The sequence below is a fragment of the Aspergillus chevalieri genome, chromosome 5 (assembly GCF_016861735.1).
Source record: "Aspergillus chevalieri M1 DNA, chromosome 5, nearly complete sequence".
NCBI lineage: Eukaryota > Fungi > Ascomycota > Eurotiomycetes > Eurotiales > Aspergillaceae > Aspergillus > Aspergillus chevalieri.
Genome location: NC_057366.1, coordinates 2,788,482 through 2,804,427, shown reverse-complemented (window position 1 = coordinate 2,804,427; position 15,946 = coordinate 2,788,482). Strand labels below are relative to the sequence as shown.

At 48.5% G+C, this 15,946-nt stretch overlaps 5 protein-coding genes and 1 non-coding gene across 6 annotated transcripts; 3 read left to right on the top strand and 3 right to left on the bottom strand.

Annotated features, from left to right (window-relative positions):
- Positions 1 to 3,197: 3,197 nt before the first annotated feature.
- Positions 3,198 to 3,309, bottom strand: ACHE_t50016S. The gene has a single exon. It is a non-coding gene; the product is annotated as a tRNA-Leu (tRNA).
- Positions 3,310 to 4,425: 1,116 nt separating this feature from the next.
- Positions 4,426 to 5,846, top strand: ACHE_50985A (uncharacterized protein; the record flags this gene model as incomplete). The annotated part of the gene is made up of 2 exons (XM_043280762.1): positions 4,426 to 5,389; positions 5,440 to 5,846. The coding sequence occupies 2 exons, from the start codon at positions 4,426 to 4,428 to the stop codon at positions 5,844 to 5,846; spliced, it is 1,371 nt and encodes a 456-aa protein (XP_043138309.1).
- Positions 5,847 to 6,699: 853 nt separating this feature from the next.
- On the top strand, positions 6,700 to 8,136 carry ACHE_50984A (putative cytochrome P450; the record flags this gene model as incomplete). Its single annotated transcript, XM_043280761.1, has 2 exons — positions 6,700 to 6,808; positions 6,860 to 8,136. 2 exons carry the CDS (start codon positions 6,700 to 6,702, stop codon positions 8,134 to 8,136), a joined length of 1,386 nt encoding a protein of 461 aa, XP_043138308.1.
- A 1,954-nt stretch (positions 8,137 to 10,090) lies between these two features.
- ACHE_50983S (uncharacterized protein) lies at positions 10,091 to 11,491 on the bottom strand (the record flags this gene model as incomplete). The annotated part of the gene is made up of 8 exons (XM_043280760.1): positions 10,091 to 10,303; positions 10,358 to 10,614; positions 10,668 to 10,818; positions 10,871 to 10,970; positions 11,029 to 11,146; positions 11,203 to 11,208; positions 11,270 to 11,337; positions 11,394 to 11,491. 8 exons carry the CDS (start codon positions 11,489 to 11,491, stop codon positions 10,091 to 10,093), a joined length of 1,011 nt encoding a protein of 336 aa, XP_043138307.1.
- A 372-nt stretch (positions 11,492 to 11,863) lies between these two features.
- ACHE_50982A (uncharacterized protein) lies at positions 11,864 to 12,514 on the top strand (the record flags this gene model as incomplete). Its single annotated transcript, XM_043280759.1, has 1 exon — positions 11,864 to 12,514. The coding sequence occupies one exon, from the start codon at positions 11,864 to 11,866 to the stop codon at positions 12,512 to 12,514; it is 651 nt and encodes a 216-aa protein (XP_043138306.1).
- Positions 12,515 to 14,452: 1,938 nt separating this feature from the next.
- On the bottom strand, positions 14,453 to 15,157 carry ACHE_50981S (uncharacterized protein; the record flags this gene model as incomplete). The annotated part of the gene is made up of 2 exons (XM_043280758.1): positions 14,453 to 14,532; positions 14,644 to 15,157. 2 exons carry the CDS (start codon positions 15,155 to 15,157, stop codon positions 14,453 to 14,455), a joined length of 594 nt encoding a protein of 197 aa, XP_043138305.1.
- Positions 15,158 to 15,946: the final 789 nt, after the last annotated feature.

Below are 15,946 nucleotides of genomic sequence, written 5' to 3'. Positions count from 1 at the left end.
GATTGTGCAAGTAGATAGGGTTGTTTAATATATAGACTGCAATGCTTTTCTGTTGTTCTCTTCGAACTTGGATTCCCCATACAAAACGATAGCAATCAAAATTCAAGCCTATGACATTCCAACGGTCTAACGACCTTACTAGTTTGGTTTGTGGATGATGATTTGTGCTTCCCATATGGTATGTGTCAGTGTTCCTCCTATCATGCTCCGGAAACAACGATATGCCTTGTTACACTGGAAGGTAAAGACTCCTGTCCTCATCTGAGAAGGGATCGATCAGTAAATTACATGCCATTGGCCTGTATTGATCCAGATTCGCCGTATTATCGATTGCATTACGGCGCCTAGGAGGATCTCAGTGGATTGATGTTAACACTTACCCTAAAGGACCTGCCGCAGACGCCAATGCTTCCACAGTATCCTGGACCCTGGTCCTTAGTACACCGAATATCGTCTGTCCACACCTAACTATAACTAGGAACTATGTTTGCTGACGGTAAGACATAACACCAGCCTACTCGTTATTTCACACCAAAAAAATGGATGCGAATAGGAGAAGACGAAGCAGGATCCTTGTCAACCCCAGCGCCTAGAAAAAGAAGTTAGTTGGCTACCCGTATGCATTTGGCTATGACAAGCACAGCTGAAACTAAATGCTCTTCTTGCCTCTTTCTCCTTTTCTCACTACCCAGAGAGCGCTGTCTTGTCCGGACCATCAAGATCATCCCACCGTGCCTTCAACGTTTTGTTCTCGGATATGTTCCATACAAATGAATACATAATCCCTTTCATATGCCAGCCAAAGATTTCGGGAACAGGGACCTTATCTTTAAAAATTCGTTTGAGCATCCAGAGGCATTGAGCTTCAGTAACGGTGACATAGGGCCCAAATTTGACAATAAGATCGAGGTCTTCGAATATCACGGGCTTCAGTTGAGGGTCCCTACCGCATCTGGCGAAGGGCTTTCACTTGCGCTGGTGCTGGGAGATGCTGGTTGGTTTCAAAAAAGGTAGTCTCTAGAAAGTTATGCTCTCGTTCGGTTCCATCTAGTAGTTCAGAAGACGGAAGAGCCCGAAGTAGACCATGAGAAGTGTGCACATTGCTCTTAAAAAAGAATAACATATTACTATTGCAGATTGATACAGAAAAGTGCGCCTTAGGAAATCCCAACGCGCGTTTAACAAACAAGAGATGCAACATGTGAGTGGAATCATGTGACTATACTATATTTAGGCGCTGACCTTTGCAAACCATGCCTATAGTATGAGGAATATATGATCTTCTTCTTCTTCCTCCTCGAGAAAGCGAAAGGAAAGGGCAGAGGGGGTCTCCACTAATAGAACTTAGGGCAGAATACCTTCCTCCTCCTTCGATCTTCCTCACTCTCAATCGTACGAGGAACGCAGAAACAGACGTCACAAAGGCATTACAAAAAATATTCCTGGTGCCTTCAAGGTGAACACTGTTCATGGGATAGTAGTAGGCCTGCATCTTATGGCAGAATGAAATTGCTCGTTGGCATGAGTAAAAGAATGCAGTAAATGATAATAATAATTTGTTATACATGACTTTTTATAGCCGGAAAAAAAGGCACAATAGATCAATTATCATGGATAGTATTGAAATTAGAAGTAGAAAAGAGAAAACACGAGAATTTTCATAAAACAGTTTCATTGTACTCAAACATGGATACGAAAGGGGCAGCGCAGCCCAGGGTGAGTGATAAACAAATTGCTCAGTACGGCATCCTTGATATCCCGCAGGAACCTATCCCTGTCCAGATGTTTCCGCCGTGCGAGATGTTGGCATTTTTGGCTGGCCGGACGGAGCTCAAGATCAAGAATCTGGACTTGAGTTTAGGTGCTTCGTTCGGGAATGATATAGTTGCTCTGCCAAGAGCAGGCTGCATTGCGCTTGCTAATCGATTGGCGACAGTTCCCCGGTATGAAGCAAGCCGGGATCAAAGGCCCGCTGAATAGCCTTGTCGTGCTACTCATAATGTGATCCCTATTCAGAAGAGTATGAGATCTACAATAAGGCAAGTCATGCTGTACACGTTCGACGCGGCAGTTATCAGGCCTGCAAGCCCCGGAAAACATTCCTCCGAATTTTTCGGCTCCAATACCAGTTCGTCATGTATTCCCTACGTGCGTATATATAGGGGAGAGAGAGAAAGAGAGAGAGACAGAGAGAGAGACAGAGAGAGAGAGCAGTACGCTGCATTGAGACCCACGTCGTCTCAGATGACCAACAATGCCAATATCACTGTGTCTCCACGGACGATGACGCTGTGCACTGCATTCTGGCTGGTATATCATTTTACCTAGGCTGTTGGGCTATGTTAGCATTGTCCGGATTCCCAATATCAGGGAGAGCAGCAGGTCTGCTTACAGAGAGCGACGACAGGGCTCGCATCGTCATTGACACAAAACACTCAGCCGGTTACATATTGCTCCAGAACCAGCCTATTTGATCAGCACATGGTTAAGTTCAACCACAATAACTAAGGAGTGCCGCTTACCGCGAGCCAGCTAAGCCGCGACAACTTCTCCAGGGACATGCCTCAATGTACGAAAGAGGCCTTGAACCGGTACGATCCGCCCGGTGAAGCGAAGTATATATAAGAGAGACGTATTCATTTCCGCAAGCAAGCAAACAAGACTGAGATAATCGTATCACCAACACCAGCAAGTATAGGAAATGTCTTACACAAAAGCCGTCAAACACATCTAGACAGCTCAACCAGCAGAGCCAGTACCTCGCTCTTAGAGGCTGTAGAGGCTGTGATGATGGTGATCATCCGGGATATATATATCTGGAACCGTAATCCGTAGTCGACATCAGGGTTAAGGCAGCGCCAGCACTGTCGAAGGCGAAATCAAAATCGGCAATGGGAGAGAAAGCTTTGTCGCCCTCAAACAATGGAGCTCCTGGATAAGATGTGGAAGTTCCTTCGTAGAGGTTACATAGTAGTAGTAGTGAAAACAAGTGTTGATATATAGGTGGCGTTCAATATTCGAGCTATATGAGTTAGGACGAAAGTCAGACGAAAGCGAGACGGAGTACATATATAGCCCACCCAAAAAAAAAAAATAAAGAAAACACCACGAATGTATGCAATACAACGAATTGTTTGTGTTATCCTACTTGTCACACATACATCTCGGCGGCTACACAACAAAAAACAAAAAAGAGATGACAAGAGTGGGATTCGAACCCACGCCCCCTGTCGGAGATCAGGAAACTTCTCGAAGTTATGAGTTAAGGTAACCTTAACCTGACGCCTTGGACCGCTCGGCCATCTTGCCTTGGATGATGTATTGGTTGCATATTAGATTATATGAGATTACCAAGGATTAGGCAGGCAGTAACCACGGGAGAGACGCGCAATACCCCTGTCAAGTGCCACAGCTCGAGCCGCCTGTTGGTGATCGTGTAGAAGATCGTGGTCGGTGCTGTCTCCTGAGAAAGGGGCATACTCTAATTCTGCTATATTACTATTGCTACGGAGTAAAAGCATGCTACTGGAAACAAGAATACAGATACGGAGAACGGGAGATCCAGAACAACCGGTGTTCTGGCTACCCCGTACATACCTCGTTCCAGAAGCCAACAACCCATGGATGCCACCCGATCATCAGGGGAACGGGACATGACAGGTCATGTAGCCATGGCGGGGATGGTGAGCCGTGGAAACGGGAGACGTAAACCAGGAAGCACTCGTCAGCTCCTGGTCCTGGGTTCAGAGCCTGTACTTGTACACCGTGGTTGTACAGGTAGTGTTCGCTGCAGGGAGTCCATCGGAGAGTTCTGGGGGATGGCATTCATATGAACCGGGATGGCAAGTCGAGCAAATAAGGTGCTGAATGGAGATACCCTGTTGCTGGGGGAGGGGGAAACCCGATTGGTCTATTATGCTTGGGATAAAGCATATGTACTTCGTGGAAAACTGCAAAACAAGTTCATACGTACTCTCAAACAGCACTCTAAGGGAACCAACTGAGACTACGGGTGACCAATTTTCCATCTCGCCGAAAGAGGCGAAGATCCCTCGTGATCAGCACACCTCTGCCGCCCACAAAGGAGGGATGCTGAGAATACATGGTGGTAGTAGTAGAGGGCAAGGAATATTTGCACCACTAAAAGCAGACAAGCAATACTAGTAGACTAGAGATAACTAGAGAAGATGGTAGCCAAGTAAACCACAAAGACAGAATGAAGAACCACGGTGCTATCATAGGGTGGATGTTTCAGAGATCGTCTCAACCCTCAACTGAGATCATTCCTGATTGTGACGACCGCCTGCCCCCCTGCCTGTCCCAATTTCTTTTTCTTTTCTTTCACACATTTCCCCCTCCTCTTTCTCTCTAATCTTTCTTGATTTTCGATAATGAATCATCATCCCCGCCGCTTCGCTCTCCGCGATGGCGCTTCCCAGTTGTTCTTTCTGGCGCCTGCGTAGGAGTACCCTCTCTGCGCTCTATGTGATTTTCACCGTGACCCTCTTCTGCGTCGTGTCCATCTGGTATGGCATGAACTCGGACAGAAACTATATCCACCCGCTCCTGACGCAATTGATCCCTGCCGGCCACTGCGCCTGTCAAACCTCCACGACCTTCCAATGCTCCAGCTGCCTCTCGTGCTCCCAAACGAATCTCCTCCAACAACTCACCCCCTCGACCAATTGGCGCTACCAGTACGAACGCGACGCCGGCGATGAGGCCCTCGATCGGGGACAATGCAGAACTGCGTTTCCGGGCCTGTTCGAAGACGTGTTTCGCGCGGTGAATTACTGGCGGTATCACGGTAACCTCGCGACAGAGGACCTCGATCACATCACCCTGCAACACGGAATGGCACGCGCATCGATCTACCGCGGAGAGCTCTACGTGAACGCCGCCCGCGCGAAAGGCGAAGACCACCGACAGAAGATTCTGGCTGTGTTGAGCGCGATCCATCGGGCGCTGGTCGCCGACCGGGATCGCCGCTCGCGAGACATGAGTTTTATATTTTCCGTCGAGGATAAGGTGGAGGACGTGACGAGTTCGGAGTATCCGGTGTGGGTGTTTTCGCGGGCTGCGACCGAGGAGGCGGTTTGGTTAATGCCGGACTTTGGGTATTGGGCTTGGGATAATCCGCAGAATCCGATCGGGCCGTTTGATCAGGTCGTCGAGCATATTCAGGAGGTTGATGTGCCGTGGTCGGAGAAGAAGCGACAGTTGGTTTGGCGTGGGAAGCCTAGTTTCGCTCCGAAGTTGCGACGGGCGCTGCTCGAGGCGGCGCGGGATAAGGCCTGGGGCGATGTGAAGCAGGTGGATTGGCAGGAAAAGGCCAATATTATCAAGATGGAGGACCATTGCAAATATATGTTTATTGCACATGTTGAGGGTGAGTCCCCCTCCCTTTGCTTTTGATTCTGTCAGACACTAACAAGACAGGGCGCTCCTACTCTGCCTCCCTGAAATACCGCCAAGCCTGTCGCTCTGTGATTGTGGCCCACAAGCTGCAGTTTATCCAACACCATCATTACCTATTGGTCTCCAGCGGTCCCGAACAAAACTATGTCGAAGTAGAACGAGACTTTAGCGACCTGGCCGACAAGCTGGAACCTCTGGTCGAGAACCCAGACGCCGCCAAGCGCATAGCCGACAACAGCGTGCGGACCTTCCGCGAACGATACCTGACCAAGGCAGCCGAAGCGTGCTACTGGCGGGCACTCTTCGATGGCTATGGGGCTGTATGGAATAGCAGCGGCGTGCGCGATGCACGAGAACGAGGTCTACGATATGAGTCGTTTGTGTTATTGGAGAGTTCGGAAATGGTCGAGTTTGCACATAGCTACTAATCGTAATACGGGGATGGGGTTTGGGTACATACAGGGGGGTATATTGGTTGTTTATACGGAGTACTGCCTTTAAAGGCGTTAATATTAGTATCTAGACAGACACGAGATATGAATACAACACATACAGAGTACTACTACACCGTAGTCAGTACGGGAATACGTAGTCCTGCAGGTGAGGATTCCGTCCTGCTGGTCCCGATCGGGCCAAGATGATCATCAGTTCGTCTCAGCCAGCCACCGAATTGGAAATCTCTGTACAGAGAAGTCCAGCACAATCACTATCATCACGATAACAGGACATAGGATCTCAAATCAACCACGCAGAATCCTTCTGCAAGCAAATCTCACCGCCATCACCACCTCACCATCTCACTATCTCACCATCTCTCCTCAGCTCAACGAACCGAGTCCGTGCTTATACTTTTTTTTTTTTTCAACTTTTCAGCTGAAGGTCTCAGTCTCCACATCGTCCGCTAATCTGTCCCTCAACTCTCGATCTGGTTGCTCCGATCTGCATAACTACCGGGCCAGTCACAGCGCCGGCGAAGCTAATGGAGTGTTGCACGGCCGAGCTCCAGCTATCCAGCCAGTCATTTTCGCCTGGATTACTACGAACAACTCGGACTGGAGTCATGAGCTGCACAGCTGAGAGGTTGATTGGCGTGGTGCTGCGAGGGGATGGAGCTGTAAGAGGTGGCCTCGGTTGAGTGGGTTGGCTGGGGTGAGGTTAAGAGCTGAGCTGAGGGATTCTTAAGTGCTGGTGTCCGGGGTGTTGGGCTTTCCTCTTTTCTTCCTCTGTTTTCCCTCCGAGTTTGTTATTTTCCGATGATTTGAATTACCGCTGTCTGCCATCATGCCCGCGCCTATCCCAGCACCACCCGGTCTCCCGATCCTGGGTAACATTTTTGATGTCAGCCCCTCCAACACGTGGGGATCTTTGAATGCGTTGGCTGAGAAATATGGTGAGCTCGCTTTTATCGTGAACCATCTCTTGGTGCGGTGTTAATGGACAGGCCCTATCTTCAAAATCAACGTCCTCGGCCACCAAATCGTCTTCGTCGCCAACAATGCCTACATCGAAGAAATCTGCGACCAGACTCGCTTCCGGAAATGCGTGACAGGACCCGTTGTCGAGATCCGCGCTGCCGTCCATGACAGTCTCTTCACAGCCTTTCACTCCGAAGACGAAAGCTGGGGCAAGGCACACCGCATCATGGCCCCGCTGGTTAGCCCCGAGGCCGTCCGTGAGGAATTCGCAGGCATGCGCGACACAGCCAAGGACTTGATTAAGAAATGGTCCTCGGGCCACCACCAAAAGGTCAGCGTGACCAACGACCTCGACCGCCTGAACCACGCCGCCAACATGCTGTGCTTCTTCGACCAGCGCATCGACTGCGTCCTGGGCGAGGAGCCAGTCGTACTCAAGGCACAAGAAGCCGCGACCGGCGAAGCCATGCGCCGCCCAACAAGACCCCGTCTCTTCAACTGGCTGTACTACAACCGCAAGTTCGACAACCACATCAAGACGATGCGCGACTACGGTGCCAAGATCGTCGCCACGCGCAAGGAGACCCAGAACCCCAAAAAGGACATGCTCTACGCCATGCTCTACGGCAAAGACCCGCAGTCCGGCAACGGCTTGACAGACAGCCAAGTGCTCGATGAAATCATCAACATTTTCATCGGCTCCGCCACGGCCCCCAACCTCGTGTCCTTCGCACTGTACTACCTCGTCAAGAACCCCGAGGAAATCAAAAAGGCACAAGCGGAGATCGACGCCGTCGTCGGCACCAACGAATGGGAATACGAACACCTCTCCCAACTCCCCTACTGCGAGGCCATCCTCCGCGAAGCCTTCCGTCTCTCCGCCGTCGCACCGGGGTTCAACATCGAGCCTATCCCCGATACACAGGGCCCTGTCACGCTCGGTGACGGGAAGTACGAAATCCCCACCAACCAGCCCATCATCGCCATTCTGTCGCAGGTGAATCGCGACCCGGATGTCTTCGAGGATCCCAACGCCTTCAAGCCGGAGCGCATGGTGGGCGAGAAATACGACAGACTGCCATCTGGCGTGAAGAAGGGCTTCGGTAACGGCAAGCGCGAGTGTATCGGAAAGAAGTATGCGTATGACTGGTCGTTCTTTGCGCTTGTGGCTATCCTGCGCGAGATTGATATCGAGGAGGCGGATGCGAGTTATAAGGTTGCGAATGCGGGGGTGAATTATAATGGGGCGTTTAGTGTGAAGCCGTTGGGATTCCATGCCTTGGTTAGTCCGCGGAAGAGGTAATTTCTTTCTGTTTGCTCTCTTGTTACTGTTCCTGTTAAATAATTGATGAGGATATGATATACGGAGTAATATACCATGGTTAGCTTTCAGTGAATTGAATCAGATCCAGCCCTACATACCGGCTCTACAGTCAGCCATGTCCTACAGAAATAGTCTATCTTCATGGGAATAAATGAAGCCCATGTGAATGGTTAATGCAAATGAAACCATAACGCTTGTTATCCATTCACCTCTGTCCCCCATCATCAGAAAACTTCCACACCACTGCACTGGCGGTGCGCGTTGATATGGCTATCAACAAGACATGGTCAAGAAGGAATATCTCGTGCTAGCCCTGTCCCGTCTATCATCTGGACGGTCACATAAGACGTACCGTATCGTTCATCAAATCATTAATGATCTTCGCGATCTTAGCGGGAAACCCGGCTATGCACCCTGGTTGGTTGCACATACTAATCTAGTCGCTGTGGAAAGAAGGCAAAAATGATTTTGTTTCAGGCTGCTTTTGTGAATTTGCAATTTAAAGGGTCTCATAACATGGTATTTATCACCAATGATACTGGCACTCTACGGAACAAACCAGACTATACACTCTGGTACGGTCTATTGACCGTGGCAGAGTAATCCAATAACTGCCGAAGCGATGAACTCTTCTGGTGCAGCTTCTAGGCTGCTCCTGTATGGTCGAACCTGAATGGCCATATTAGACGTGCGATCATCAAATCACCGATGATCGTTTGAAGACAGACAGGGCAAGCCAGACTACACAGTGCGGTACGATGTATTGGCCGTGCAGACTGATCTAACCACCGCCGAACGAAATTAAGCATGAAGTATCCTGGTGCAGCTTCTCATACGGTTCCTCGTCTGAGAACATTCTGCTCGTGTTACAAAACGAAAAAACAGATTCCACTTCGGCCGATACACTTACCGTTGCCAGATGGTATATTCGAGGTACACGAACACCAAAACCACGCATACTACAACGCCTATACTTTGAGTCTTAAAAAAAAAAAAAAAAACTACCACCGTAACATAACTGAAGTAAAGAATCACAAACAATTTTGCACGGATGGTACAACCTCCCGCACACTTGTGGGCTGGTTCTTCTCAACGTGAGAAAGCTTTTGTCGTCTGGAAGGAGGCATCTCTTCTTGAGTGGAAGGATATATGAAGATATGAATTGCCAATCACCATCTATATTCTCGGGCTTCAAGTGGTAATATGGATTACAGCTGCTGGTGTGATGTGCGGCGCGAATCAATCTAGTCATTGTTGAAGCAAAGTAAAATGACTGCGCTTTGCAGTTTCGCCTGAGAAAAGCACCAACCGAACAGAAAGCGAGCTTGCCCATCTTCGCCCTACAATGAACGGAGTTTGATCGAGGGGATGAAACCAGGCCTTACAAGAAAATACTCGAAATTTCTGTCTATCAAGCAGTACTATCATGCCTGTGAGATACCACTGCAGAAGCTTTATTTATGTGGAATTAGTTCTGTTTAGCTATGTAAAGCAAGAAACAAGCGATGCCACATATAGCCAAAAAGACACGACAGCAATCTCAGAACTAGCTGGCCCTAAAGCATTTCCGGCGAGAAGTAGATGCAGCGCTAAATCCGCATTTATCAGCATGTTGGCCGTTCATAAAATTAGCGAACAACTTTCATTCTTTCTTTTGGTAATTAATCCAAAATCTAACAAAGCTTAGATGGTATATGGGAATAGACCGCTACCCCTTCCCTTTAATATACCCAGCCAGCTGGATGTTCACGCATATCTACACGAAGAAATCTATAACCACCCAACCATAATACTAACATCTCACCAAAATTCTTAGACAAACAACCTAAGCGCTAGCATAGGCGCTTACCGAGAAAACAACACGAGGACGGAGCGAAACCACCCTCCAAAGTCCAACGAAATTTTCTTCCCGGCAGGGCTTGCGAGATGACGCTTACCCGCACAAAGTCGCACGCAGATCTCTCAGAAGAGCACCCATCTTCTCAGCTCCAAGCTTGTAGTACGCCAAACCACCAAGCGCAATCGAGTACCCAACGAACTGCTGGAAGGTGACGGGGTCACGGAAGATAGCCATGGACGCGAAAACAAGGAGGATATCCTTGAGAATACCGGCCATGGTGAGGACCACGGCGGAGGTTTTGCCGATCTACATAGTTATTAGCACTGTAATTTCGTAATTAACTTGAGGAAGGGTGCTCACCAAGAGAACGACGGACACATTAAGCAAGAACGCAACCATCGCATTAGCAATCAGGGTCCCGAGACCCAAGCCATAGATATCAGCCATGGTCATGCGCGGGACTTCAGTGAAGAGGGTGACAACACCGTTTGTCACGGCGCATGCGGGCGCGTAGTAGTACAGCGAGACCAGAGGGTCCATCTTGAATTCGGCGGAGCTAAGGAGGCGCTGGACCATGACGAGGCGGAGGGCCTCGAAGATGATACCACCAATTTGGACTGTTGATTTGTTAGACTGCATCATTTTTTTTAGGAGGGAGAAAGGGACGCACTCAGGAATCCAAACATATCGAACTTAATCTCTCCAAACGAGGCAATCGCGACACCAACCACGATCAGGAGAACATTGCCCAGCGTGCGGAAATTAGCGGGCGCAATGCCAAAGGCCCATGTTGCTAGGAGAGTTGCGACGGCGTTTGTTGCCTTTTACCATGGTCAATCGATATATCCCGTTCTCTTGGGAACTAAGACCCACCTTGAGCATTTGAATAAAAGAAACACTGAGATACAAATACGACAGGTTTCCGCAGATAAGACTCAAACTGAACATGAGACCGATAGGCACGATGGCGCGACTGGTTGCTACGGATTAGCTGCATTTTCAACAGTGATGAATTCGACCTGGGCGCATACGTGTATGTTCGCGGAGTCATGGGAACATTATGCCGCGAGTCGAGTTTATCGGTGAACCGCGCCAGAATCTGGGTCATGAAGGTCGCGAATCCCATATGCCATGTCGTCAAGAAGAGCGCTAGAAGAGTCAGTAATTTGCTTGATCGCAAAGGACAGCATACAGTTCCAACTTACGGAAGTCTAGAGATCGGAATTAGCACGGAATCACAAAATCACATAAAAAGGGGATCCGAAGACTCACTGAATTTGGCGGTCGCCAGCACCCACTTGTTGAAAAGAATTACACTCGAACTCAGCGCAATCCACAGACTGGTCAATGTTAGTATAGGAGTCAATAGGATACTCGTGATATTCGTAGAACTCACGCGATGTAAAATGCAGGGTGTAAACCAGTGTTGGCGGACTGGTTGGCCTGTCCGCTCTCGAGTTTGCGGTCGGCTTCCTGTGAGCGACGGGGAGCCATGGTGATAACTCTACTTGTACAGGGTCAATTGGAAGGAGAAGATTGTAAAGGAGAAGAGGAAATGCAGGGAAAACAGGGATGGAAGAAATGGAGAATATAAGCGAAACGACACGCCCGAAAAGATCGCGATCGTCGAATACGCGCGTCAATCGGTCAATCTTATCTGATTCTAATTTGTAGCGCGACAGGGTGTTTTTTACATCGAAATAAACACGAATTCGACCCTATTATAGCGTTGTAAATAATGCCAATCTCGGCTAGGGCTAACAATGATGTCAGCCATGATTCAAGGCGAATTTCTGCCTGCCACATGGCAAAAAGACATGAATAAAACAGAACCTTGACTTCTCAAGTATCAATTGAGTACTCGAAATGGCACAAAAGGCTCTCTCTCTATATGAAATTCTGGAGCTAATCCTCATCTATACAGATAGGCGAACCTTACTACTATCCCAGCGTGTGTGCCGGAAATGGAACGCCCACACCAACAGCTCACATAACCTCCAGGAGGCTCTCTTCTTCAAACCGGTTAGGTATGAACTGCCATATGGCTCCAAAAAGTGTGTGCGGAATCCATCTATCGATGAGCATGTGTGGTCTTGGTTAGTGCGCAAACAGATTGAAGCCGAAGCCAAAAAGGAAGAAGAAAACCACCATAACTGGTATTATTATGATTCTGAGTCTGAGCTGGATACTGTGTCGGATCCCACATCGGATCCTACATCGGACTCTGATAATGGTGATGATGATGACCCCTTCGCTCGGCCAGAAGCCAGCTGGAAACGTATGCGATTCCAGCAACCCCCAACATCCCATGTCGGCTTCATCTACTACGAATTTTGTTGGCATGAACCCTCACTGTACAGACGCATGCGATCCCTGAAGCCTGATTATGATCCTCTTCGGTTGAAGGATATCGCCCCGGCTCTGGAAGACGGCTCCATGGTGGCTGATGAGGGATCGTGTATTCTCCGGTCTAAACCGCACTATTCCTTTGACATGATACGGAATTTTACGTGGTAGTGAGGAAGAGTATATAGGCTACATCTATATTCATGAGTTTTTGTGGCTGTGATTATTTTATCATCTTCGAAAATAGGAATGAATTGCATAGCGACGATGATAATAGGGGCAAAGCTGATGACGACGGTGATTATGAGGATGCGTCAGAAAGAGAAATGGTCCACTGGACGGGCTCAGTGGGAGAAAGAGAAATCGATCAAAATAACTACCGACAGGATGTACGGAGGTATCTCCCTTGGTCGTTCGAGATAGATTGAGCATTGTAACCCTCCAGGCCATTTCGCTTCAATGCATTCCTTCTTCTCTGCAGTGTGTTTTTAGAACAGAAAACTAGCTGACTAGCTCTGCCTCCGTTTAATGGAACAGACTGTATGTGTGAATTTCCTAGTTCCAACCATGATCCTTCCTCGGACCTATCTCGAACACATTGATAACGAGCATGTAAAACCAACAATTACAAAGCTGTAGACTTTCATACCTCTTTTCTACAGATTTTACCCAAAAATTGTAATATTTGGAGCTGCGCTTCGTATATCGGTTTCGCAAGCAAACCTCGGCTGGGAATAATAATGATATCAACTGTGACTCAAGGCAAACTTCTGCCTGCACCAGAAAAGAATACATGTATATCTTCAACTTTAAGTCACAAATCCCACAATCGGCACAGAAAACATAATTTATATATGGAATTCTATAACTGATCCCCAGCCACACGGACACATACCCACATCAACAATTCAAGGCACCTCCAAGAAACTCTCTTCTTCGAGCCGGCTGGATACGAACTCCCATGTAGCTCAGAGCAGTAGGATCTGGCACAGATTCAGATGCAACGCAGCTACTAGTGGACTCGTAGTAGGTGATGGATCACTGGAGGTGAATGAAGAGGGTGAAGTGCTGTTGGGACTCGAGGTACGCAACTTCATGGTCATCTATTCAAGAGGAATCAGGGGTGGCTGCACTGATAGCCTGATTATTCCCATGGAGTATGGCGCTATTCCTGCAGGAACTAACTGGTCTCTGTCCGCACTGCTAGGCATGACTATCCGGGCGTCGAATCGCAACAATCTACCATTTGACATTGTCGACTTGCTGTACTGGTGCCTGGAGCTCTACAAGATGGCGTTGCCTTTGTCTACTGCTGCCTTCTCCTTTCTACTTGCTCCCTTTTTCCACCCTCCCTCTCATCATACTCGTCGCGTTTTTTGATTCTTCTTCATTTTGATCGATTTTCATCTTATTCAATCTATATACAACTTCTCATCGTTTCTTCGAATATCAACAGGCCAGAAACGCACAGCTCAGGTTGGATAGACTGGGCAGGAGCTGGGCGTGCAGACTAACCACTAACCCACACAGCCCCAGCACCCAGCCCACGGTGGGAGGCCGGTACGATGCCAGCCCACTGACACACAGAAGCAATCTAGAAAAACGCTGGATCAACCTGAGACGTGGGCGGGTGGCGGTGTTCCAAGCACCTAGATGTTTCTGTCCCTGTCAGTGGTAGCTGGTACTTCTGCCCGGTCGACTGATCAGGCCTGTGAGAATGTACATCGAGCCATCAGGTATTCCTTGACACCGGGCTTTTTTGGTAGGGTTGAGTAGGGTGTCTGGTTGTGTTGATGCTTGGGTGGCTTTGTGGATTGGCTCTTGCAGGATGTTCTGATTGGGTGTTTGGGACGGGCTTGGGAGAAAACAAAAAAGACCGTGTTGGGATAAGTATCTAAGTCCGTTGATTTTTTTTTCCCTACTGCTGACTTTGTATAGTACTGTAGGTACTCAACAGGCCCTATTAGGGTGGCACGGGCGGGTATGAGGGGGGAAGACGGCCGAGTCTTCCCCGTTTCGACATTGACCTTGTGCCAAACACGGTATGAGTCCATTGACGCTGCTTCCGACAGTCTTCTACTGTTACATTAGCACTAATCGGTCTGGGAGCTACTCAACGGCAGCTTCTTTGGGTGAGTTGGGCCTGGAGGGAGGGTTATCGAGTCCTCGTTCTACATCAGGATATCCAGCTAAAGCGTTTACAATACTTGATACTTTAAGACCAGAATACAGAGCATGTATCACGTTATGAATTAAGAAAACAATCTGTGATACCAGGATACTGTTTCATTTGACTTTACTATCATCGCTCGCCGTGTACAGTAGAGACAATACAGAACCACTTGTAAGACGGAAGTATGACACGATCCCACGCACACAGCCGAGAAGATCACTCGTTACGATCCTCGTCATCCTCAACAAACTTTCCCTTCCCAATAGACTCCAACCACCCGTACGCTGCCGCTCCCCGACATCATGCCACGTGCCGGAACGAAAGTAACCACAAACCCGGGCAAAAATAACAAAGTCATAATCCACCAGAAGCATCGTAGCAGCCGCCCTCTCAGCCTCATGACTTCCCTCGAGCTTCTTGACCCTTTCAAGGTCAAGGCTGAGCTCGTTCCAGAATATCCACTTGTCCTCCCCCGGAACCAGAATACTGATAGAGACCGTGGTCGTATCCAATCCCGGAGCAGCAGCAGCAGCAGCAGCAGTGACGATATCCCCCACCCGTAAGCAATCACCATCCGCCTTCGAGAACTTGATATACCGGTATTGCGGATCTCCCAGAAGCGAGAATACTCGATAACACATATGGTGGATGTTGGTGGTTGTCGGAAGAGCATGCGGCGCCAGCTTGCTTCTTGTTGAGTGTATGTGTCGTCATCACTCTACAGGAAATGCGGCCGCCAGAGGTAGTCCCCAACCAGGAAGTTACGGACGGACCCGCGAAGCAGTCGGTGGCGGGCTGGTTTGAAGAACAGTGCTTCTTGTAGGGCGCTTGAGGCGTTGATGGTGTGCTATTTTCTGCAGACACGTTGTGATAGGAGAAAGGTGCGTATATCGACGGAGATGAGGATGGACTCAAGGAGTTCAGGAATTGAGGAAACTGAATGTGCCGATTTTTTTTTCCTTTTTTGGAATCTTGGTTGGTGGTTGGTGAGATGTCAGCTTTTTGGTTCTGGGTTGGAAGAGATTAGACCAACCTGACAAACAAAGCAGGGGAGTCTGGCTAGTAACCTGGGCGTTCAAGCAGAGATGGACGCGGACTCATTAATAGGGATTATCGAGCGCCTGAAGATAGACTTGATCGAGTATGATAAGAAAAAGAGAATGTATTCGGTTGACGATCGAGATGGTTGGTAGGTCGAGAGGAGAAGGCACCAACTATTCCAACACATCATTCCACCTTCACCAGCATCATATAGGAATAGGGCTGTGTATCGCTTTTGACAGTGAATTCTTTTCATTCACAACTAAGAACTAGATCCATTGGTTATAGTACAGTGACACAATATTAAAGCTTATAAGAAAATAAATATAAATGCAAGAATACTGCAAGAAGATAAAAGAATTATAAGAAAAGATGTAAAGAGAAGAGAA